Source organism: Taudactylus pleione, unplaced genomic scaffold, assembly GCF_031769625.1.
Source record: "Taudactylus pleione unplaced genomic scaffold, aTauple2 ptg000198l, whole genome shotgun sequence".
In the NCBI taxonomy this organism is placed as follows: Eukaryota; Metazoa; Chordata; class Amphibia; order Anura; family Myobatrachidae; genus Taudactylus; species Taudactylus pleione.
The window spans coordinates 9909316-9936251 of NW_028284600.1; the positions used below are offsets into that span (position 1 = coordinate 9909316).

Below are 26936 nucleotides of genomic sequence, written 5' to 3' on the forward strand. Positions count from 1 at the left end.
GCTATTTAGCCACATTATATAAATTATACTGTGAGTGTAGCTAGTGCAGGCTATTTAGTCACATTATATAAATTATACTGTGAGTGTAGCTAGTGCAGGCTATTTAGTCACATTATATAAATTATACTGTAAGTGTAGCTAGTGCAGGCTATTTAGTCACATTATATAAATTATACTGTGAGTGTAGCTAGTGCAGGCTATTTAGTCACATTATATAAATTATACTGTGAGTGTAGCTAGTGCAGGCTATTTAGCCACATTATATAAATTATACTGTAAGTGTAGCTAGTGCAGGCTATTTAGCCACATTATATAAATTATACTGTAAGTGTAGCTAGTGCAGGCTATTTAGCCACATTATATAAATTATACTGTAAGTGTAGCTAGTGCAGGCTATTTAGCCACATTATATAAATTATACTGTAAGTGTAGCTAGTGCAGGCTATTTAGTCACATTATATAAATTATACTGTGAGCGTAGCTAGTGCAGGCTATTTAGCCACATTATATAAATTATACTGTGAGTGTAGCTAGTGCAGGCTATTTAGTCACATTATATAAATTATACTGTAAGTGTAGCTAGTGCAGGCTATTTAGCCACATTATATAAATTATACTGTAAGTGTAGCTAGTGCAGGCTATTTAGCCACATTATATAAATTATACTGTAAGTGTAGCTAGTGCAGGCTATTTAGTCACATTATATAAATTATACTGTAAGTGTAGCTAGTGCAGGCTATTTAGCCACATTATATAAATTATACTGTAAGTGTAGCTAGTGCAGGCTATTTAGCCACATTATATAAATTATACTGTAAGTGTAGCTAGTGCAGGCTATTTAGTCACATTATATAAATTATACTGTAAGTGTAGCTAGTGCAGGCTATTTAGCCACATTATATAAATTATACTGTGAGCGTAGCTAGTGCAGGCTATTTAGTCACATTATATAAATTATACTGTAAGTGTAGCTAGTGCAGGCTATTTAGCCACATTATATAAATTATACTGTAAGTGTAGCTAGTGCAGGCTATTTAGCCACATTATATAAATTATACTGTAAGTGTAGCTAGTGCAGGCTATTTAGCCACATTATATAAATTATACTGTAAGTGTAGCTAGTGCAGGCTATTTAGCCACATTATATAAATTATACTGTGAGTGTAGCTAGTGCAGGCTATTTAGCCACATTATATAAATTATACTGTGAGCGTAGCTAGTGCAGGCTATTTAGCCACATTATATAAATTATACTGTAAGTGTAGCTAGTGCAGGCTATTTAGTCACATTATATAAATTATACTGTGAGCGTAGCTAGTGCAGGCTATTTAGCCACATTATATAAATTATACTGTGAGCGTAGCTAGTGCAGGCTATTTAGTCACATTATATAAATTATACTGTAAGTGTAGCTAGTGCAGGCTATTTAGCCACATTATATAAATTATACTGTGAGTGTAGCTAGTGCAGGCTATTTAGTCACATTATATAAATTATACTGTGAGCGCAGCTAGTGCAGGCTATTTAGCCACATTATATAAATTATACTGTAAGTGTAGCTAGTGCAGGCTATTTAGTCACTTTATATAAATTATACTGTAAGTGTAGCTAGTGCAGGCTATTTAGTCACATTATATAAATTATACTGTAAGTGTAGCTAGTGCAGGCTATTTAGTCACATTATATAAATTATACTGTAAGTGTAGCTAGTGCAGGCTATTTAGTCACAGTATATAAATTATACTGTAAGTGTAGCTAGTGCAGGCTATTTAGCCACATTATATAAATTATACTGTAAGTGTAGCTAGTGCAGGCTATTTAGTCACTTTATATAAATTATACTGTAAGTGTAGCTAGTGCAGGCTATTTAGCCACATTATATAAATTATACTGTAAGCGTAGCTAGTGCAGGCTATTTAGTCACATTATATAAATTATACTGTGAGCGTAGCTAGTGCAGGCTATTTAGCCACATTATATAAATTATACTGTAAGCGTAGCTAGTGCAGGCTATTTAGCCACATTATATAAATTATACTGTAAGTGTAGCTAGTGCAGGCTATTTAGTCACATTATATAAATTATACTGTGAGCATAGCTAGTGCAGGCTATTTAGTCACATTATATAAATTATACTGTGAGCGTAGCTAGTGCAGGCTATTTAGTCACATTATATAAATTATACTGTAAGTGTAGCTAGTGCAGGCTATTTAGTCACATTATATAAATTATACTGTGAGCGTAGCTAGTGCAGGCTATTTAGCCACATTATATAAATTATACTGTAAGTGTAGCTAGTGCAGGCTATTTAGTCACATTATATAAATTATACTGTAAGTGTAGCTAGTGCAGGCTATTTAGTCACATTATATAAATTATACTGTAAGTGTAGCTAGTGCAGGCTATTTAGTCACATTATATAAATTATACTGTAAGTGTAGCTAGTGCAGGCTATTTAGTCACATTATATAAATTATACTGTAAGTGTAGCTAGTGCAGGCTATTTAGCCACATTATATAAATTATACTGTAAGCGTAGCTAGTGCAGGCTATTTAGTCACATTATATAAATTATACTGTAAGTGTAGCTAGTGCAGGCTATTTAGCCACATTATATAAATTATACTGTAAGTGTAGCTAGTGCAGGCTATTTAGTCACATTATATAAATTATACTGTAAGTGTAGCTAGTGCAGGCTATTTAGTCACATTATATAAATTATACTGTGAGCGTAGCTAGTGCAGGCTATTTAGTCACATTATATAAATTATACTGTAAGTGTAGCTAGTGCAGGCTATTTAGCCACATTATATAAATTATACTGTGAGTGTAGCTAGTGCAGGCTATTTAGCCACATTATATAAATTATACTGTAAGTGTAGCTAGTGCAGGCTATTTAGTCACATTATATAAATTATACTGTAAGTGTAGCTAGTGCAGGCTATTTAGCCACATTATATAAATTATACTGTGAGCGTAGCTAGTGCAGGCTATTTAGTCACATTATATAAATTATACTGTAAGTGTAGCTAGTGCAGGCTATTTAGCCACATTATATAAATTATACTGTAAGTGTAGCTAGTGCAGGCTATTTAGCCACATTATATAAATTATACTGTAAGTGTAGCTAGTGCAGGCTATTTAGCCACATTATATAAATTATACTGTGAGCGTAGCTAGTGCAGGCTATTTAGCCACATTATATAAATTATACTGTGAGCGTAGCTAGTGCAGGCTATTTAGTCACTTTATATAAATTATACTGTAAGTGTAGCTAGTGCAGGCTATTTAGCCACATTATATAAATTATACTGTAAGCGTAGCTAGTGCAGGCTATTTAGCCACATTATATAAATTATACTGTAAGTGTAGCTAGTGCAGGCTATTTAGCCACATTATATAAATTATACTGTAAGTGTAGCTAGTGCAGGCTATTTAGCCACATTATATAAATTATACTGTGAGTTTAGCTAGTGCAGGCTATTTAGCCACATTATATAAATTATACTGTAAGTGTAGCTAGTGCAGGCTATTTAGTCACTTTATATAAATTATACTGTGAGTGTAGCTAGTGCAGGCTATTTAGCCACATTATATAAATTATACTGTGAGTGTAGCTAGTGCAGGCTATTTAGCCACATTATATAAATTATACTGTGAGTGTAGCTAGTGCAGGCTATTTAGCCACTTTATATAAATTATACTGTAAGCGTAGCTAGTGCAGGCTATTTAGCCACATTATATAAATTATACTGTAAGTGTAGCTAGTGCAGGCTATTTAGCCACATTATATAAATTATACTGTAAGTGTAGCTAGTGCAGGCTATTTAGCCACATTATATAAATTATACTGTAAGTGTAGCTAGTGCAGGCTATTTAGCCACATTATATAAATTATACTGTAAGTGTAGCTAGTGCAGGCTATTTAGTCACATTATATAAATTATACTGTGAGCGTAGCTAGTGCAGGCTATTTAGTCACTTTATGTAAATTATACTGTGAGCGTAGCTAGTGCAGGCTATTTAGCCACATTATATAAATTATACTGTGAGTGTAGCTAGTGCAGGCTATTTAGTCACATTATATAAATTATACTGTGAGTGTAGCTAGTGCAGGCTATTTAGCCACATTATATAAATTATACTGTAAGTGTAACTAGTGCAGGCTATTTAGCCACATTATATAAATTATACTGTAAGTGTAGCTAGTGCAGGCTATTTAGTCACATTATATAAATTATACTGTGAGCGTAGCTAGTGCAGGCTATTTAGTCACATTATATAAATTATACTGTAAGTGTAGCTAGTGCAGGCTATTTAGTCACATTATATAAATTATACTGTGAGTGTAGCTAGTGCAGGCTATTTAGCCACATTATATAAATTATACTGTAAATGTAGCTAGTGCAGGCTATTTAGCCACATTATATTAATTATACTGTAAGTGTAGCTAGTGCAGGCTATTTAGTCACTTTATTTAAATTATACTGTAAGTGTAGCTAGTGCAGGCTATTTAGCCACATTATATAAATTATACTGTAAGTGTAGCTAGTGCAGGCTATTTAGTCACATTATATAAATTATACTGTAAGTGTAGCTAGTGCAGGCTATTTAGTCACATTATATAAATTATACTGTGAGCGTAGCTAGTGCAGGCTATTTAGCCACATTATATAAATTATACTGTAAGTGTAGCTAGTGCAGGCTATTTAGCCACTTTATATAAATTATACTGTAAGTGTAGCTAGTGCAGGCTATTTAGCCACATTATATAAATTATACTGTAAGTGTAGCTAGTGCAGGCTATTTAGCCACATTATATAAATTATACTGTAAGTGTAGCTAGTGCAGGCTATTTAGTCACTTTATATAAATTATACTGTAAGTGTAGCTAGTGCAGGCTATTTAGTCACTTTATTTAAATTATACTGTGAGCGTAGCTAGTGCAGGCTATTTAGCCACATTATATAAATTATACTGTAAGTGTAGCTAGTGCAGGCTATTTAGTCACATTATATAAATTATACTGTGTGTAGCTAGTGCAGGCTATTTAGTCACATTATATAAATTATACTGTGAGCGTAGCTAGTGCAGGCTATTTAGCCACATTATATAAATTATACTGTAAGTGTAGCTAGTGCAGGCTATTTAGCCACATTATATAAATTATACTGTAAGTGTAGCTAGTGCAGGCTATTTAGCCACTTTATATAAATTATACTGTAAGTGTAGCTAGTGCAGGCTATTTAGCCACATTATATAAATTATACTGTAAGTGTAGCTAGTGCAGGCTATTTAGCCACATTATATAAATTATACTGTAAGTGTAGCTAGTGCAGGCTATTAATCCACATTATATAAATTATACTGTAAGTGTAGCTAGTGCAGGCTATTTAGTCACAGTATATAAATTATACTGTAAGTGTAGCTAGTGCAGGCTATTTAGTCACATTATATAAATTATACTGTAAGTGTAGCTAGTGCAGGCTATTTAGCCACATTATATAAATAATACTGTGAGCGTAGCTAGTGCAGGCTATTTAGTCACATTATATAAATTATACTGTGAGTGTAGCTAGTGCAGGCTATTTAGTCACATTATATAAATTATACTGTGAGTGTAGCTAGTGCAGGCTATTTAGTCACATTATATAAATTATACTGTAAGTGTAGCTAGTGCAGGCTATTTAGTCACATTATATAAATTATACTGTGAGCGTAGCTAGTGCAGGCTATTTAGCCACATTATATAAATTATACTGTGAGCGTAGCTAGTGCAGGCTATTTAGCCACATTATATAAATTATACTGTGAGTGTAGCTAGTGCAGGCTATTTAGTCACATTATATAAATTATACTGTGAGCGTAGCTAGTGCAGGCTATTTAGCCACATTATATAAATTATACTGTAAGTGTAGCTAGTGCAGGCTATTTAGTCACATTATATAAATTATACTGTAATTGTAGCTAGTGCAGGCTATTTAGTCACATTATATAAATTATACTGTAAGTGTAGCTAGTGCAGGCTATTTAGTCACATTATATAAATTATACTGTAAGTGTAGCTAGTGCAGGCTATTTAGTCACATTATATAAATTATACTGTGAGTGTAGCTAGTGCAGGCTATTTAGTCACATTATATAAATTATACTGTGAGTGTAGCTAGTGCAGGCTATTTAGTCACATTATATAAATTATTCTGTGAGTGTAGCTAGTGCAGGCTATTTAGCCACATTATATAAATTATACTGTAAGTGTAGCTAGTGCAGGCTATTTAGCCACATTATATAAATTATACTGTAAGTGTAGCTAGTGCAGGCTATTTAGCCACATTATATAAATTATACTGTAAGTGTAGCTAGTGCAGGCTATTTAGCCACATTATATAAATTATACTGTAAGTGTAGCTAGTGCAGGCTATTTAGTCACATTATATAAATTATACTGTAAGTGTAGCTAGTGCAGGCTATTTAGCCACATTATATAAATTATACTGTGAGCGTAGCTAGTGCAGGCTATTTAGTCACATTATATAAATTATACTGTGAGCGTAGCTAGTGCAGGCTATTTAGCCACATTATATAAATTATACTGTAAGCGTAGCTAGTGCAGGCTATTTAGCCACATTATATAAATAATACTGTAAGTGTAGCTAGTGCAGGCTATTTAGCCACATTATATAAATTATACTGTAAGTGTAGCTAGTGCAGGCTATTTAGCCACATTATATAAATTATACTGTAAGTGTAGCTAGTGCAGGCTATTTAGTCACATTATATAAATTATACTGTAAGTGTAGCTAGTGCAGGCTATTTAGCCACATTATATAAATTATACTGTGAGCGTAGCTAGTGCAGGCTATTTAGCCACATTATATAAATTATACTGTGAGCGTAGCTAGTGCAGGCTATTTAGTCACATTATATAAATTATACTGTGAGCGTAGCTAGTGCAGGCTATTTAGTCACATTATATAAATTATACTGTGAGCGTAGCTAGTGCAGGCTATTTAGTCACATTATATAAATTATACTGTGAGCGTAGCTAGTGCAGGCTATTTAGTCACATTATATAAATTATACTGTGAGTGTAGCTAGTGCAGGCTATTTAGTCACATTATATAAATTATACTGTAAGTGTAGCTAGTGCAGGCTATTTAGTCACATTATATAAATTATACTGTGAGCGTAGCTAGTGCAGGCTATTTAGTCACATTATATAAATTATACTGTGAGCGTAGCTAGTGCAGGCTATTTAGTCACATTATATAAATTATACTGTAAGTGTAGCTAGTGCAGGCTATTTAGTCACATTATATAAATTATACTGTAAGTGTAGCTAGTGCAGGCTATTTAGCCACATTATATAAATTATACTGTGAGTGTAGCTAGTGCAGGCTATTTAGCCACATTATATAAATTATACTGTGAGCGTAGCTAGTGCAGGCTATTTAGTCACATTATATAAATTATACTGTGAGCGTAGCTAGTGCAGGCTATTTAGTCACATTATATAAATTATACTGTAAGTGTAGCTAGTGCAGGCTATTTAGCCACATTATATAAATTATACTGTAAGTGTAGCTAGTGCAGGCTATTTAGTCACATTATATAAATTATACTGTAAGTGTAGCTAGTGCAGGCTATTTAGTCACATTATATAAATTATACTGTGAGCGTAGCTAGTGCAGGCTATTTAGTCACATTATATAAATTATACTGTAAGTGTAGCTAGTGCAGGCTATTTAGCCACATTATATAAATTATACTGTGAGTGTAGCTAGTGCAGGCTATTTAGCCACATTATATAAATTATACTGTAAGTGTAGCTAGTGCAGGCTATTTAGTCACATTATATAAATTATACTGTAAGTGTAGCTAGTGCAGGCTATTTAGCCACATTATATAAATTATACTGTGAGCGTAGCTAGTGCAGGCTATTTAGTCACATTATATAAATTATACTGTAAGTGTAGCTAGTGCAGGCTATTTAGTCACATTATATAAATTATACTGTAAGTGTAGCTAGTGCAGGCTATTTAGTCACATTATATAAATTATACTGTAAGTGTAGCTAGTGCAGGCTATTTAGCCACATTATATAAATTATACTGTAAGTGTAGCTAGTGCAGGCTATTTAGCCACATTATATAAATTATACTGTAAGCGTAGCTAGTGCAGGCTATTTAGCCACATTATATAAATTATACTGTAAGCGTAGCTAGTGCAGGCTATTTAGCCACATTATATAAATTATACTGTGAGTGTAGCTAGTGCAGGCTATTTAGCCACATTATATAAATTATACTGTAAGTGTAGCTAGTGCAGGCTATTTAGCCACATTATATAAATTATACTGTGAGCGTAGCTAGTGCAGGCTATTTAGCCACATTATATAAATTATACTGTGAGCGTAGCTAGTGCAGGCTATTTAGTCACTTTATATAAATTATACTGTAAGTGTAGCTAGTGCAGGCTATTTAGCCACATTATATAAATTATACTGTAAGCGTAGCTAGTGCAGGCTATTTAGCCACATTATATAAATTATACTGTAAGTGTAGCTAGTGCAGGCTATTTAGCCACATTATATAAATTATACTGTAAGTGTAGCTAGTGCAGGCTATTTAGCCACATTATATAAATTATACTGTGAGTTTAGCTAGTGCAGGCTATTTAGCCACATTATATAAATTATACTGTAAGTGTAGCTAGTGCAGGCTATTTAGTCACTTTATATAAATTATACTGTGAGTGTAGCTAGTGCAGGCTATTTAGCCACATTATATAAATTATACTGTGAGTGTAGCTAGTGCAGGCTATTTAGCCACATTATATAAATTATACTGTGAGCGCAGCTAGTGCAGGCTATTTAGCCACATTATATAAATTATACTGTAAGTGTAGCTAGTGCAGGCTATTTAGCCACATTATATAAATTATACTGTAAGTGTAGCTAGTGCAGGCTATTTAGCCACATTATATAAATTATACTGTAAGTGTAGCTAGTGCAGGCTATTTAGCCACATTATATAAATTATACTGTAAGTGTAGCTAGTGCAGGCTATTTAGTCACATTATATAAATTATACTGTGAGCGTAGCTAGTGCAGGCTATTTAGTCACTTTATGTAAATTATACTGTGAGCGTAGCTAGTGCAGGCTATTTAGCCACATTATATAAATTATACTGTGAGTGTAGCTAGTGCAGGCTATTTAGTCACATTATATAAATTATACTGTGAGTGTAGCTAGTGCAGGCTATTTAGCCACATTATATAAATTATACTGTAAGTGTAACTAGTGCAGGCTATTTAGCCACATTATATAAATTATACTGTAAGTGTAGCTAGTGCAGGCTATTTAGTCACATTATATAAATTATACTGTGAGCGTAGCTAGTGCAGGCTATTTAGTCACATTATATAAATTATACTGTAAGTGTAGCTAGTGCAGGCTATTTAGCCACATTATATAAATTATACTGTAAATGTAGCTAGTGCAGGCTATTTAGCCACATTATATTAATTATACTGTAAGTGTAGCTAGTGCAGGCTATTTAGTCACTTTATTTAAATTATACTGTAAGTGTAGCTAGTGCAGGCTATTTAGCCACATTATATAAATTATACTGTAAGTGTAGCTAGTGCAGGCTATTTAGTCACATTATATAAATTATACTGTAAGTGTAGCTAGTGCAGGCTATTTAGTCACATTATATAAATTATACTGTGAGCGTAGCTAGTGCAGGCTATTTAGCCACATTATATAAATTATACTGTAAGTGTAGCTAGTGCAGGCTATTTAGCCACTTTATATAAATTATACTGTAAGTGTAGCTAGTGCAGGCTATATAGCCACATTATATAAATTATACTGTAAGTGTAGCTAGTGCAGGCTATTTAGCCACATTATATAAATTATACTGTAAGTGTAGCTAGTGCAGGCTATTTAGTCACTTTATATAAATTATACTGTAAGTGTAGCTAGTGCAGGCTATTTAGTCACTTTATTTAAATTATACTGTGAGCGTAGCTAGTGCAGGCTATTTAGCCACATTATATAAATTATACTGTAAGTGTAGCTAGTGCAGGCTATTTAGTCACATTATATAAATTATACTGTGTGTAGCTAGTGCAGGCTATTTAGTCACATTATATAAATTATACTGTGAGCGTAGCTAGTGCAGGCTATTTAGCCACATTATATAAATTATACTGTAAGTGTAGCTAGTGCAGGCTATTTAGCCACATTATATAAATTATACTGTAAGTGTAGCTAGTGCAGGCTATTTAGCCACTTTATATAAATTATACTGTAAGTGTAGCTAGTGCAGGCTATTTAGCCACATTATATAAATTATACTGTAAGTGTAGCTAGTGCAGGCTATTTAGCCACATTATATAAATTATACTGTAAGTGTAGCTAGTGCAGGCTATTAAGCCACATTATATAAATTATACTGTAAGTGTAGCTAGTGCAGGCTATTTAGTCACAGTATATAAATTATACTGTAAGTGTAGCTAGTGCAGGCTATTTAGTCACATTATATAAATTATACTGTAAGTGTAGCTAGTGCAGGCTATTTAGCCACATTATATAAATAATACTGTGAGCGTAGCTAGTGCAGGCTATTTAGTCACTTTATATAAATTATACTGTAAGTGTAGCTAGTGCAGGCTATTTAGTCACATTATATAAATTATACTGTAAGTGTAGCTAGTGCAGGCTATTTAGCCACATTATATAAATAATACTGTAAGTGTAGCTAGTGCAGGCTATTTAGTCACATTATATAAATTATACTGTAAGTGTAGCTAGTGCAGGCTATTAAGCCACATTATATAAATTATACTGTAAGTGTAGCTAGTGCAGGCTATTTAGTCACAGTATATAAATTATACTGTAAGTGTAGCTAGTGCAGGCTATTTAGTCACATTATATAAATTATACTGTAAGTGTAGCTAGTGCAGGCTATTTAGCCACATTATATAAATTATACTGTGAGTGTAGCTAGTGCAGGCTATTTAGTCACATTATATAAATTATACTGTAAGTGTAGCTAGTGCAGGCTATTTAGTCACATTATATAAATTATACTGTGAGTGTAGCTAGTGCAGGCTATTTAGTCACATTATATAAATTATACTGTGAGTGTAGCTAGTGCAGGCTATTTAGTCACATTATATAAATTATACTGTAAGTGTAGCTAGTGCAGGCTATTTAGTCACATTATATAAATTATACTGTGAGCGTAGCTAGTGCAGGCTATTTAGCCACATTATATAAATTATACTGTGAGCGTAGCTAGTGCAGGCTATTTAGTCACATTATATAAATTATACTGTGAGCGTAGCTAGTGCAGGCTATTTAGCCACATTATATAAATTATACTGTAAGTGTAGCTAGTGCAGGCTATTTAGTCACATTATATAAATTATACTGTAATTGTAGCTAGTGCAGGCTATTTAGTCACATTATATAAATTATACTGTAAGTGTAGCTAGTGCAGGCTATTTAGTCACATTATATAAATTATACTGTAAGTGTAGCTAGTGCAGGCTATTTAGTCACATTATATAAATTATACTGTGAGTGTAGCTAGTGCAGGCTATTTAGTCACATTATATAAATTATACTGTGAGTGTAGCTAGTGCAGGCTATTTAGTCACATTATATAAATTATACTGTGAGTGTAGCTAGTGCAGGCTATTTAGTCACATTATATAAATTATACTGTGAGTGTAGCTAGTGCAGGCTATTTAGTCACATTATATAAATTATACTGTGAGTGTAGCTAGTGCAGGCTATTTAGCCACATTATATAAATTATACTGTAAGTGTAGCTAGTGCAGGCTATTTAGCCACATTATATAAATTATACTGTAAGTGTAGCTAGTGCAGGCTATTTAGCCACATTATATAAATTATACTGTAAGTGTAGCTAGTGCAGGCTATTTAGCCACATTATATAAATTATACTGTAAGTGTAGCTAGTGCAGGCTATTTAGCCACATTATATAAATTATACTGTAAGTGTAGCTAGTGCAGGCTATTTAGTCACATTATATAAATTATACTGTAAGTGTAGCTAGTGCAGGCTATTTAGCCACATTATATAAATTATACTGTGAGCGTAGCTAGTGCAGGCTATTTAGTCACATTATATAAATTATACTGTGAGCGTAGCTAGTGCAGGCTATTTAGCCACTTTATATAAATTATACTGTAAGCGTAGCTAGTGCAGGCTATTTAGCCACATTATATAAATTATACTGTGAGTGTAGCTAGTGCAGGCTATTTAGTCACATTATATAAATTATACTGTAATTGTAGCTAGTGCAGGCTATTTAGTCACATTATATAAATTATACTGTAAGTGTAGCTAGTGCAGGCTATTTAGTCACATTATATAAATTATACTGTAAGTGTAGCTAGTGCAGGCTATTTAGTCACATTATATAAATTATACTGTAAGTGTAGCTAGTGCAGGCTATTTAGCCACATTATATAAATTATACTGTAAGTGTAGCTAGTGCAGGCTATTTAGCCACATTATATAAATTATACTGTAAGTGTAGCTAGTGCAGGCTATTTAGCCACATTATATAAATTATACTGTAAGTGTAGCTAGTGCAGGCTATTTAGTCACATTATATAAATTATACTGTAAGTGTAGCTAGTGCAGGCTATTTAGCCACATTATATAAATTATACTGTGAGCGTAGCTAGTGCAGGCTATTTAGCCACATTATATAAATTATACTGTGAGCGTAGCTAGTGCAGGCTATTTAGTCACATTATATAAATTATACTGTAAGTGTAGCTAGTGCAGGCTATTTAGTCACATTATATAAATTATACTGTAAGTGTAGCTAGTGCAGGCTATTTAGTCACATTATATAAATTATACTGTGAGCGTAGCTAGTGCAGGCTATTTAGTCACATTATATAAATTATACTGTGAGCGTAGCTAGTGCAGGCTATTTAGTCACATTATATAATTTATACTGTGAGCGTAGCTAGTGCAGGCTATTTAGTCACATTATATAAATTATACTGTAAGTGTAGCTAGTGCAGGCTATTTAGTCACATTATATAAATTATACTGTGAGCGTAGCTAGTGCAGGCTATTTAGTCACATTATATAAATTATACTGTGAGCGTAGCTAGTGCAGGCTATTTAGTCACATTATATAAATTATACTGTAAGTGTAGCTAGTGCAGGCTATTTAGTCACATTATATAAATTATACTGTAAGTGTAGCTAGTGCAGGCTATTTAGCCACATTATATAAATTATACTGTGAGTGTAGCTAGTGCAGGCTATTTAGCCACATTATATAAATTATACTGTGAGCGTAGCTAGTGCAGGCTATTTAGTCACATTATATAAATTATACTGTAAGTGTAGCTAGTGCAGGCTATTTAGCCACATTATATAAATTATACTGTAAGTGTAGCTAGTGCAGGCTATTTAGCCACATTATATAAATTATACTGTAAGCGTAGCTAGTGCAGGCTATTTAGCCACATTATATAAATTATACTGTAAGTGTAGCTAGTGCAGGCTATTTAGCCACATTATATAAATTATACTGTGAGTGTAGCTAGTGCAGGCTATTTAGCCACATTATATAAATTATACTGTAAGTGTAGCTAGTGCAGGCTATTTAGCCACATTATATAAATTATACTGTGAGCGTAGCTAGTGCAGGCTATTTAGCCACATTATATAAATTATACTGTGAGCGTAGCTAGTGCAGGCTATTTAGTCACTTTATATAAATTATACTGTAAGTGTAGCTAGTGCAGGCTATTTAGCCACATTATATAAATTATACTGTAAGCGTAGCTAGTGCAGGCTATTTAGCCACATTATATAAATTATACTGTAAGTGTAGCTAGTGCAGGCTATTTAGCCACATTATATAAATTATACTGTGAGTGTAGCTAGTGCAGGCTATTTAGCCACATTATATAAATTATACTGTAAGTGTAGCTAGTGCAGTCTATTTAGTCACTTTATATAAATTATACTGTGAGTGTAGCTAGTGCAGGCTATTTAGCCACATTATATAAATTATACTGTGAGTGTAGCTAGTGCAGGCTATTTAGCCACATTATATAAATTATACTGTGAGTGTAGCTAGTGCAGGCTATTTAGCCACTTTATATAAATTATACTGTAAGCGTAGCTAGTGCAGGCTATTTAGCCACATTATATAAATTATACTGTAAGTGTAGCTAGTGCAGGCTATTTAGCCACATTATATAAATTATACTGTAAGTGTAGCTAGTGCAGGCTATTTAGCCACATTATATAAATTATACTGTAAGTGTAGCTAGTGCAGGCTATTTAGCCACATTATATAAATTATACTGTAAGTGTAGCTAGTGCAGGCTATTTAGTCACATTATATAAATTATACTGTGAGCGTAGCTAGTGCAGGCTATTTAGTCACTTTATATAAATTATACTGTGAGCATAGCTAGTGCAGGCTATTTAGCCACATTATATAAATTATACTGTGAGCGTAGCTAGTGCAGGCTATTTAGTCACATTATATAAATTATACTGTGAGTGTAGCTAGTGCAGGCTATTTAGCCACATTATATAAATTATACTGTAAGTGTAGCTAGTGCAGGCTATTTAGCCACATTATATAAATTATACTGTGAGTGTAGCTAGTGCAGGCTATTTAGCCACATTATATAAATTATACTGTAAGTGTAGCTAGTGCAGGCTATTTAGTCACAGTATATAAATTATACTGTAAGTGTAGCTAGTGCAGGCTATTTAGTCACTTTATATAAATTATACTGTAAGTGTAGCTAGTGCAGGCTATTTAGTCACTTTATATAAATTATACTGTAAGTGTAGCTAGTGCAGGCTATTTAGTCACATTATATAAATTATACTGTAAGTGTAGCTAGTGCAGGCTATTTAGTCACATTATATAAATTATACTGTAAGTGTAGCTAGTGCAGGCTATTTAGCCACATTATATAAATTATACTGTGAGCGTAGCTAGTGCAGGCTATTTAGTCACATTATATAAATTATACTGTGAGTGTAGCTAGTGCAGGCTATTTAGTCACATTATATAAATTATACTGTGAGTGTAGCTAGTGCAGGCTATTTAGTCACATTATATAAATTATACTGTGAGTGTAGCTAGTGCAGGCTATTTAGTCACATTATATAAATTATACTGTAAGTGTAGCTAGTGCAGGCTATTTAGTCACATTATATAAATTATACTGTGAGCGTAGCTAGTGCAGGCTATTTAGCCACATTATATAAATTATACTGTGAGCGTAGCTAGTGCAGGCTATTTAGTCACATTATATAAATTATACTGTGAGCGTAGCTAGTGCAGGCTATTTAGTCACATTATATAAATTATGTTTGCATTCAGTCCATGGTAGCAAAAAAAGAATCCCATTTAATTTTTAATGGTGCGTTTGTATTTGATTTAACTTAATTATTACTTTTATTTTGTGTTTGTGTCAGTATTCAATTGTACTTTACATGGTGAAATTAACAGTAATATGTATTAAAAACACTGGACACAAACTTATATAATGCATATGACACCATAAAAGTACTGTAACAGTAATATTTACTTATAATATTATCAAGTCACATCTCCTGGTGTTACCTTGGCAGATATACCACCCCCATATTTACTCCTGATGTAATCCTGGTGTATGTGTGTGCTGGCATGCTGAGCAAAATGTGTCTTTTTTGGGTGCATTTGTTTATGACTGTGTTTTTTTATTTAGGTAAAATGCATCTACAGCCAATAGAGAGCACTTCAAGAGATCTGACTGATATATGTATAAAATAAATCTGTACCACTGAAACTCCTTATTATAGTTCTTAAAAAAAAATCTCTGCTCATAATCATCCCACATCAATTCTTCTCCAAGTTATCCATATTGTAGTCCTCCTATTCCGTCCTTTGTGAAATTAACCTAACTGGATGCACGGGTATTCTACCTTTTAGCTTGTCCTGGCCCAATGAAAAATGTCTCTATAGCTGAATCCATCAAAACTGTTAATCTTCCATGTCAATGACCACCTTGCAAATGTTGACGTGATGAATAGAGGCAAAATATACCACACCCCTGTTATGTTTGGCATGAATTAATCAGCAGATGCCCTTTCTTCTGTTTATCTGCTGCTGGTGTTGGGGATCATATATATATATATGTATATATATATATATATATATATATATATATATATATATATATATATATATATATATATATATGTATATATACAGCCATCAAATGTTGGAGGCCCCTGTACACAATCTTCATTGACATGAAATGTAAGATTCAGCTATTCTTGTAAATGGAGCTGCCAGTACAGTTGGGACCTTGGACAATGACCTTAGAACATAATTATTAGTTGCATGCATACTAATCTTTTCTGCTAACTTGGTCACACTTTTATTTGTAAAGCCAAAGTTTGGTGATATAAAACATTCTAACATAAAACATACTGAAATTGCAATGATAAATGATTGTGCTTTAAAATTTTGAAGGTGATTGTGTTCAGCTGAGAGGAAGACAATATATCCTGGCCGTGCTCTTTAAAAAATAAAAAATAAATATATATATATATATATATATAATATATCTCCTTGTATTGATCAGCCATATCATTGGATACATTGATTAAAGAAATTGATAGCAGATTTCAGAAACTGGTAATAGAGGTTATAAGCACGGAGGGGCATTTCATGAGGCAGATCCAGTTACAAGAGAGCAGCTTTGTGTGATGTGTGCTAAACAGTAATTACAATAGATGATTTCTGCTTGCACCTTACTAGGCTGTGAGCAGAAATGTGCGAGAGATAAATCCCGCGAGGTGATGCTGGTGATACAGATGTGTCCTCTTCCTTCTTTGTAACTTTGATGGCAAATGTGCACATGCATCACGCCATGTGACTTGCCGCACACACGTGTGCCATGGTACACACCACACAATCCTGTGGATCACGGTTGCGAATGCAGAATGCGCACTTGGCCACAGGCGCATGACTAGCGCTATATGTAGCGCTATTTGCTGCATCAACGGCAAAGATGCAGGAGGACACATCTGTAGCTCACATGTCATTAAATAGGCCCCTATATAAGCCATATACAGTAAATATGCTAATAACCACTTGCAGCCAGTAGACAAATGAGTAGACATTAAGAAATTTGCTAAATTATATTTATTGTTTCTACATTCATTGTAGCTGGACTGTGTTATGTAATGGCCAGTTGTCACTGCTGTGTCACAGGTGTTCGTAGATATAACAGTCAGTTACAGGGTTTTCTGTGGTTATCTTGAATTGCCACCAGCGGTTTCATCTACAATCCAGCAAAAATAGAAAACGGTTATTTTCAGGATAGTGTCGGAAGAGATCACATTCCAATGGGAAGTACAGTACAGATATTATATGGGCATCTATAAAGGTAAAGGGATATGATGAAGTAATACAGATATAGGAGTATAGGCATGATTCACTACAGTATGCAATATAGCGTACACATGCAGTTTCACTGCGATAGTATGCTAATCCATAGCAATCGCAATGTTGCCGCAGCACTACATAAGGACGCCCACTTTACATTACACGCACATCCGTAATGTTTAGCCAGACTACGAAAACTTCAGTACAATCGAGTACCATCGCAGGCTCGCACACAGGTAAGGCAGGTCAGACCTTACTCAGCGTAATTAATTGCTTACTTCAGCGCACGCTATGAGGCCTCAGGCTGCGTATGGTATCGCAGTGTATAATTTATGCACGCCCATGCAACGGCTTTCAAATGCACATGTGTTCGGCCGCCCCCCCCCCGTCACCACCCCCAAACAGTGCTTACTGTCGATCACTCTGTGATGGGACGTGTCTGTGTAGCCACTATGATCTCAGTCCCGATCGCAGTGGCCAGTTCGCGCACGCAACTATCGGCTGATTGCATGCGTATAAGCAACTGCTTTCTTTGCTGAATCAATCCCTATGTGCTTAAGAAGTTAATCTAAAACTGCATAAACATGTTAAGCATACTGAAAATCATGACAAATATACATTTAATATACTGTGTTATAACATAATGAGTATTAAAATAACCCTAATCTAGTAAGGCATAAAAGCAATTATAAATGAGAGAGCCACAGCTCGCTGAGCTATGCATCACACTATATTTAGATTACCGACTTACTGTCTCATTTATCAATGAGTGATATTCTTGTTATCACTCATTACCAGGTTTAAATGGTGCTCCAACCAATTAGCTGCTAACTGTCATGTATTTGAAAAATGACAGTTATGAGCCGATTGGTTGGAGCACCATTTAATATTGGTAACAACGAACAAGTGAAAACAAGAATATCACTCATTGATAAATGAGGCCTATAGTTCTGAGAGGATGGGTCATGAGGAACAGAACTGAAATTGATGATTTGGAGAAAATAAAATAGCGAAGAACAAATTTCAAGTCAATGAACTTGCAACACAAACAAGAGCACCTGAAGTACCAATAAGGAAATGCAAAATCTAAGTTTTGCTTGTGCATAGCTTGGTAGGAGCGAGGGCTTTACAAGTGGTGCATGTAGATGAGTTATTTTTACTTTAAACTGTTTTGATCTTTAGTAGAAGTGCTACGTGTTTTGAGACACTATCTTTATCAAGTACGGATGTTACTGTATTCAGATCCTCCTTATACTGTATACTGGCGTTTGGTAAATGCTGGAAGTGTCATTGCTGGATCTAGGTTTGAATTACAGCTGCTCAAATCCCGAAAAATGTTTGAGTTCCACATCTGAAACTGTAAAAAGTGTAATGGCAGCAGGGGCGCCGAAAGCTCCACTGGGCCCCGGTACAGCAAGGAGGGAGCGTGGTTAATTTGGGGAGGTTGATTATACCCCCTCCTTCCATAACATCAACCTATATTATGCGTGGACACTAAGCGGGCATGTGCGACACACTTGTGTCACCGGTGGCTGATCCACTTGGTGGGAGGGCAAGTCTCTCTCCCTGCCCAAAGCGTTGCATCCTGTTATGGGGGCAGGGTTGCAGGACTCAGGCCCCTCCAACAGGACCTGGCCTGGGTAAAGAGTTCCTGCTCCCCCTTCTCGGTGCATCTGAATGGCAGCACATACAGGATTGAGTGAGCTGTCATTACACCTATTACAGTTTTAGAAGTTGAAAGTAAACATTTCCTGGATTCAAGCAACTGCAATGCAGACCTAATTCTGAGTGACATCACTTCTGGCAATTAACCAATGCAAGGATAAATACAGTATAAGGAGGATAGGAACACGATTACATCCGTACTTCATAGAGAGATTGTATCTGAAAACGCGTCACATGGATGATAGTAAGGAGGACCCAGTATTCCCTCTACTAACGCACTGCCCTTATATACCATCCAGAGGGCAAGGAAGACGCATTACCGGCACTTGTTTCTAGTCACTAGCTGCCCTTCATTGCGGCTATCTGCCCATGCTGGCATTATATGATAAACACATGTGAGATGATTACAATGTTCTAAAGAACCTGCTAAAGGCAATATTAACTCCATTTTCTAGTAAGCACATCAACATGATGGGATTGCTGGTGTTGTAGCTTCATCTTCGATTAAAGGGATTCTCTCTCATCATCCTCAAAGTGTGGACTGCTACACAAGGGTTATTTATTGTTATTTAAGACTGTACAAGACTGTCTGATTGGATTTTTATACATGGCATATGGAACAAAGTTCAAGAGTTTTCTACATACAGTACCATCCACTTTTCCTGTATTTATAATAAAAACTTGGAGTTCTGTAGTTTTAGGTACTGTAGTTCACTTTCCTTAGTTAAGTAAACTTACAGTAAATATTGTCCAGTATGATGTTGATGCTATTAGCTATGAAACCGGTTAGTTATTCCTTTTGACGCTAGTAAAGTTATTTTTTTACATAACCATGGTGGATAAAGTACTTAGGGGTCTATTTACTAAGCAGTGTTAGGAGACAGAGTGAAAAGTGATAAGGTACCAGTCAATCAGCTCCCAACTGTCATTTTTCAAACACAGCCTGTGAGATGGCAGCTAGGAGCTGATTGGCTGGTACCTTATCACTTTTCACTCTGTCTCCTAACACTGCTTAGTAACTAGATCCCATTATCTTTTAAGACAGTGTAAACACACATTACAATTCTGTTCTATAAGACTCTTAGCAGCTACACTGCTTTGACAGCGCTTGATCACAGTATAGGGCAGTGTCCAAATTTGTCATGAATTTTAATTGAAATCTTGTCATTAGAGGAAGCGTATAGGAATTTTCTTCTAGTATTACACATGGGTCCTAATGCAATTTTCTTATACACAAGAAAGCCACCCAATGGAGTAATAGGCATTGGCAGCATGTAAGGATCACAAGAGTCCTTGTTGTTAATGGTGACTAGAGATGTGCGCTGACCCCCGTGTTTGTTTCTACAGTAATTCATCATCATGTTTTGGTTTTGGCAAAACCACTCAAGTGTTTTGGGCCGGAATTCGGTTTTCTTTAAAACTTTTTAAAAACAGCAAAAATCATGTAAATTGGACCTGTTTTTGTTCATAATATAGTATTATTAATGATGAAATGCTCTATTAGTGACATTTTTAATACTCATCTTATGTTTTTAGATATAGATTATCAAGATATAAAGGCTGTTAATGTATAATGGCAACAATGACTTACTCTTACCTGTGCTGCAGGGATGGTTGTATTCTGCAATCGCTTGTTCATCTGGAAGATAATAAAACACAACTTTTATATCCATGTTGCACAGTCATAGGCTTGTGCAGAAGCCTACACATGGGGTGCCTGGAAGAGACCTTCCTCCCGCTGATTCACAGGGCCGTAGAGAGCCCGCCCGGGCCCCATTACCCCATTACTATTGGAGGCGTGACCTAATTGCGGGTGGTGTGGACAAGCCCCCTCAGAAAAAAACAACCTATTTTGCAGGCTGGGGAGCGGAGCAATGTGAGCCACTCAGCCCGATGCCAATCCATGGTGGGGACACAATCAGGGTGATCACTCCCCCCACAGGCAGAGAAGAGGAGTAAGCTGCGGCTCAGTTGCAGCATTTTCCATGGTCTCTCACTGCAGCATGTGCTGGGCTACTAACAGGTAAGAGGGAGAGAGGGTGGCGTTGGACCTGGGCCCCTGCCGGACCCCTCCAACAGGCCCAGGCCATGTAATTAGTACCCTCTCCCCCCTTCTCTTGGCACCAGTGCTGATTCATGGACTACCCCTTCCCCGCTAGGACATAGACTACGCACTGCTGGGTCACCCACATGAGTAGTCTATGTGAGGAAGTCTAGGGGGGAAGGGGGGTAAGTAGTTCATGACCTGGCATGGGGGGAGGTCCCTGTTGCTGTCCCTGCACACTGCAGTATATTACTTAGTAAGTGCAAGAATAGCATACAAGCTTTACATTTGTTATAATTTGATTAAAGAATGAAAGTAACTTCAGATGATCTGAAAAACAGTTTGAGATGATATTCACAACATCCAATATTTCATTACTACATTATTACCTGTCTCATAGTAATCATACACTTTTACTGTGGCTGGTTTTAGGTCCTTGACCTCAATGTCCTGCTCCACCATGAATAAAAGATTTACCGGGGTATGTCCCATCTAAAGAAGAAGATATTATATTATAATGATGACATGCATATGTTACTGACAGCTGTGAGACAGGTAGGGGCGATGGAGAGGGTCACATTAAATTTATTATACAATAGAAAACAAATCTTAATGTGAGAATAAATATGAAACTTGTTTATGTGTGGTGAATGCAATTCTTCTATCTCAGAAGCTGTGGATGATCTACAGTCGCAGTTTTCATACAAAGCCAGTGGGGAGGTGACAGGTACTGTGACAACTGTGATATATGATTTACTGTATATGCTGCATATAAGGTCAACTCAAGCACAATGTGCTACAGAACTACACTCAGCTACTGTACACGTGAACTGAAATGGAATTTCAACTTAAATATGTCAGTGTCTAATAAATAAACCACAGATACTTAGGAGCCATATAATGGCCACACATAGATAAGTATTGTAAGATAAACTTTATGCTTAAAAAAAATGTGCAAAAATGTATGTAGCAGACTATCTGATCTATTAGCAGACTATCTGATCTATTAGCAGACTATATGATCTATTAGCAGACTATCTAATCTATTAGCAGACTATATGATCTATTAGCAGACTATATGATCTATTAGCAGACTATCTGATCTATTAGCAGACTATATGATCTATTAGCAGACTATATGATCTATTAGCAGACTATCTGATCTATTAGCAGACTATATGATCTATTAGCAGACTATATGATCTATTAGCAGACTATCTGATCTATTATAGAGCAAAAAAACAGAAACATAAATTGAGTAATTTGACAAAATTATATCATACCTCATTCAGATACAAAGTCACCATGTCAGTCTGGATGTCACTTCTCTGAATTACTTTGTCTTTTTCCAACTATGAATAGAAGGAGGTTCATTATAAAAGACAATTACTAATACATGATATTTATAGTATATTCGATTGATATCTACTATATTAAAAAAGCAAACATACAATAAATCAACCTTGCTAGTAATTGTGAGGTTAGGACTACAATGGTCCTGGGGTGACACAGTTCCAATGTGTATAAAGTTTCCCAGGGTAATTTCCTTTTTTATTATCAAAATCTTTAACCCAAAGGGCCTCATTTATAAATGATACATATCCCCTTTAGCGCTTGCTAAATGTAAGAGCCTGAAGACTTCAGGCATTGGCGAGTCCCGTGCGAGACTGCTCAATGTTTCAAAGTAGCAGTTATTGGAAAGGTAAAACCAGGTTGATTTTGCCTTTTAAATGACTGCTACTTTAAAACATTGGGCAGTCTTGCATGGAACTTGCCAATGCCTGAAGTCTACAGCCTATTACATATACCCCATAGACTTCCAAAAATATAATTTTTTAGGGGGTTCCCACAAATATTATGCACCACCCTGATGTATCTACCAGGCGTTTTCCCCAGAACAGTCCCCATAAATTCATCCCCCACAGGTTTCTATGGGGGCTTCTAACGTGTGTAAATTACCAAGTACCAGAATGCAGAGCAGTCCGGAGCTTGGCCTTGTTTGCTAATGCCATAGGTGTTAGCAGTTGTAGCCTATGGGCTACCCTCTGCAAAATTTACAAGAATGGCGGCTGGCACACGCAGTAACATAGCCAGGTCCCAAACTCAAAAGTAAGGAGATCGCATTAGTGATTTCTTTACTTTTACACATTGAGGGGAGCCCCTGCCCCTAGATATGATGTACTGTATGGTACATTGGGGCAAAACTTAATCTTTTATTGCCACGATAAGCGGCAATAGCTAATAAAGATTGTCAGGACCAATTCCAGATAATGAATCTATTGCAAGAGAATATTAATGCAAATTTATAACTGCACCACTAATGATGGACGTTCAGCCAATGGTCTTACTATTATAATAGATAAATTATTTTTATATTTTTATATACTCCTGTATGGTACTGTTCTCATTTACAATTAGTGATCTCTGGGATATTGCTTAAATGTTGGTTAGGAAAAGATATTAATTCGCCCTTGTTGAAAATTAGTATGGCTACTACAAGACAAAATAATCACAGAAACCACAGCACCTTAAAATATCATTAGTGTTATCAAATACTGCACATTATTTACCATGTCTCTTTATGTTTTCATGACAGAGTAACTGCCCATGTAATATTGCACACGATATGTCAGTGACTGACCTTCCTTACTGTGCTCTTCACTGGGATCCATCCAGACAGCATCTTCACCTCAATAACAGCCATGTTGGATTTGTCCCGGGAACCTGTGTATCTGCAGGAGCAAAAAAAGGACATGGAAAAGTTTTTAATTTTACTTTTAATCTACATTCTACCTACTTAATAACAACTAAAAGTTTTCTCTATTACCTGAATGCATTTTTGAAACACTGATTCGGATTGTTACATTTTATAGTACAGGTTGAGTCTCCCATATCCAAATATTCTGAAATACGGAATATTCCGAATTACAGAATATTTTTAGTATGACTGAGAATGTGAAACCTTTGCTTTCTGATGGTTCAATGTACACAAACTTGTTTTAAAGCACAAATTCATTAAAATACAGTATACAATAACCTTCAGGCTGTGTGTATAAGGTGTATATGACACATAAATGAATTTCATGTGTGTACACAAACTTTTTTTGATGCTCAAAATTATAAAAAATATTGTATAAAATGAGCTGCAGGCTGTGTGTATAAGGTGTATATAGAACATAAATGCATTCTGTGTTTAGTTTTGGGTCCTATACCCAAGATATTTCATTATAGTATGCAAATATTCCAAAATACGGAATAATCCGATATCCAAAATACCCCTGGTCCCGAGCATTTTGGATATGGGAGACTCAACCTGTAGTTGCTTTGCGGCTAACTTAATTAGAAAAAAATATGTTTTTTAAAAGAAATAGGTGTTATGGACAAAAGGGAAATGAAAAAAATGAATCAGACTGAATTCATAGATAATCCTGTTTCCCAAACTCCAAAGCTCTCTTAGTATAATCAATCCTCGCTCACTAATATAGTGGGTGAGGGATATTGAACACAAAAATGTAGTCATTATTAGAATATTTGTGTTTCAATGGTCAATATTAGGAATTCAGTGTTAATTAGTCACAATGTAATGTTTATTGATCTCATGTAGAATATTAGAGTGAATTTGTTATTGTTAGAATGGAATGCAGTCGGGAAGCCGGTGGACCTAATCCCGACAGCCGGCTTCCCGACTGTCATATCCCGGCGAGGGTTAAATGACAGGCGTCTAAATCTAGACGCCTGTCATTTTACCTATGCCGGGAGACAGGTGCCCGGCATCCCGATCGAAGTGATGCTGGGCGCCGCTGCAGACAGCCGTGGGGGGGGGGTTAGGTTTAGGGCTCGAATGGGGGACATAGGGTTAGGCACCCCCCTGGGAGTTTAGGGTTAGGCTAGTGGGAGGGAGGGTTAGGGCTAGGCACCCCCGGGGGGGACTTAGGGTTAGGCACCCCCCGGGGGACTTAGGTTTAGGCGGCGGGGAAGGGGGGGTTAGGTTTAGGCACTTAGAGGGGGGATTAGGGTTAGGCACTAGGGGGGGAGGTTAGGGTTAGGCACCCTAAAGGAGGGTTAGGGTTAGAAATAGGTTAGCTAATACTTACCTTCGACGATCGGGATTTCCTCTGCCAGCCTCCTGGTGTCGGGATTCCAACCGATGGGCAGGGGTCCAGCGGTAAATCATACCGATTCCATTAGAATATCCATGCTTATTAGACACTATTAGGATTTCAGTGTTTATTGCTCGCTAGTAATATATTAATGTGTAATAGTCACTATGCAGTATATATAATATGTACTCACGAAGCATTGATAAGAATTTCAAACTTTGTCACTTGATCCTTCAGACAATTTCTTTTTGTAAATGCTTTCACAGTTAATGAGAAGGTGGCATCTCTTCTAGGGGGAGGAATGTTGTATCTCAGAACTGCCTGTTGGTTGAGAACAAATAAGGTCATGTACTATCCAGAAAGAGATAAGAGTTCAGGCATTGTGTCTGTTATAGTACATAGCACCCCAAAAGTAGCTGTTATCTATACTGCATTTTTCATGGACACATTAATCAAGTGTGCACATGTAACCCATAGCATAAACATGGCCACAGACAATATTCTATTATCATATAACCACAGTTGTCATTGTGGCTTTTACTTTCTTATAGAACACTTTTTGCCTAATGCAGAGTGAGTACAATGCCAGTTTGTGCATTGTATGTATGTGGGATTTTACTCTGCACAATTTTTTTAATTGCACAATTCTGCCACCTATCTTTTCCTCTGCATAGATTGGTGGGATGGGAAAGGGCACTCTAAAGCTGGGCATACATTAAGCCTGTGGTTCCCAGACTGTCTCAGTTCGAAGCATCCTTAAGGTGCGTACACACGGTACTATCAGTCAGTGATAACGATATCGCCGACTGATCATCCTGCACCTTCCCAGTGTGCTGGATGATCGTTATCGTTCATCCAGCATACCACCAACCCACCAACGATGGGCCAGCGACCCAATGCGGGTCCCTATGTAACCTGGATGAAATCGTCCAGGTTGGCCTGCATGCACGGCCGATGGATGATATCGTTATCGTGCATACATGCCCGCGCATCACAGGCCATTTGTTGGTTGGTAGGCACCAAAAAAAGAACAATATGAGCGATATCGTTATAGTTAATATCGTGCAATTTTATCGTACCGTGTGTACGCATCTTTAGGGTCTCCATAATTTTTTCATGACACCACTAAGCCAAAAAGTAGTTGGGTCAAAATAATGTAATATTATTTAAAAAAGAAAGAGAAAAACTGTGCTATTCTTACCCATTGCCCCCTCCATTTCTCTCCTATTGCCCCCTCCATCTCTCTACTATTGCCCCCTCCATCTCTCTCCTACTGCCCCCGTCCATCTCTCTCCTATTGCCCCCCTCCATCTCTCCCCTATTGCCCCTCTCTCTCCCTTTGGCACCACCATGTCTTACCCTTGTCCCTCCATGTCTCTCCATTTGCCCCTCCATATCTCTCCATTTGCCCCTCCATGTCTCTCTATGTGAAAGAGAAATCAGAAAGAGAAAAAACTGTGCTATTCATACCCATTTCCCCTTCGTCTCTCTCCTATTGTCCCCTCTGTTTCTCTCCTATTGTCCCCTCTGTTTCTTTCCTATCACCCCCTTCATCTCTCTCTTATTGCCCCCTCTATATCTCTCCTATTGCCCCCCTCCATCTCTCTTCTTTTGCCCCCCCATCTCTCTCCCATTTCCCCCTCCATCTCTC

At 36.0% G+C, this 26936-nt stretch overlaps 1 protein-coding gene across 1 annotated transcript in view; it reads right to left on the bottom strand.

The window, feature by feature from the left end:
- Positions 1 to 17268: 17268 nt before the first annotated feature.
- LOC148518853 (alpha-2-macroglobulin-like) overlaps positions 17269 to 26936 on the bottom strand; it is a 229079-nt gene continuing 219411 nt past the window's right edge. The window contains exons 31-36 of the mRNA XM_088476974.1: positions 25479 to 25606; positions 23827 to 23917; positions 22469 to 22537; positions 21575 to 21677; positions 20739 to 20780; positions 17269 to 17372 (exon numbers count right to left, since the gene is read on the bottom strand). Coding sequence (XP_088333100.1) covers positions 17344 to 17372; positions 20739 to 20780; positions 21575 to 21677; positions 22469 to 22537; positions 23827 to 23917; positions 25479 to 25606 — 462 coding nt within the window. The 3' untranslated portion in view covers positions 17269 to 17343. The remainder of the gene's footprint in view (positions 17373 to 20738; positions 20781 to 21574; positions 21678 to 22468; positions 22538 to 23826; positions 23918 to 25478; positions 25607 to 26936) is intronic.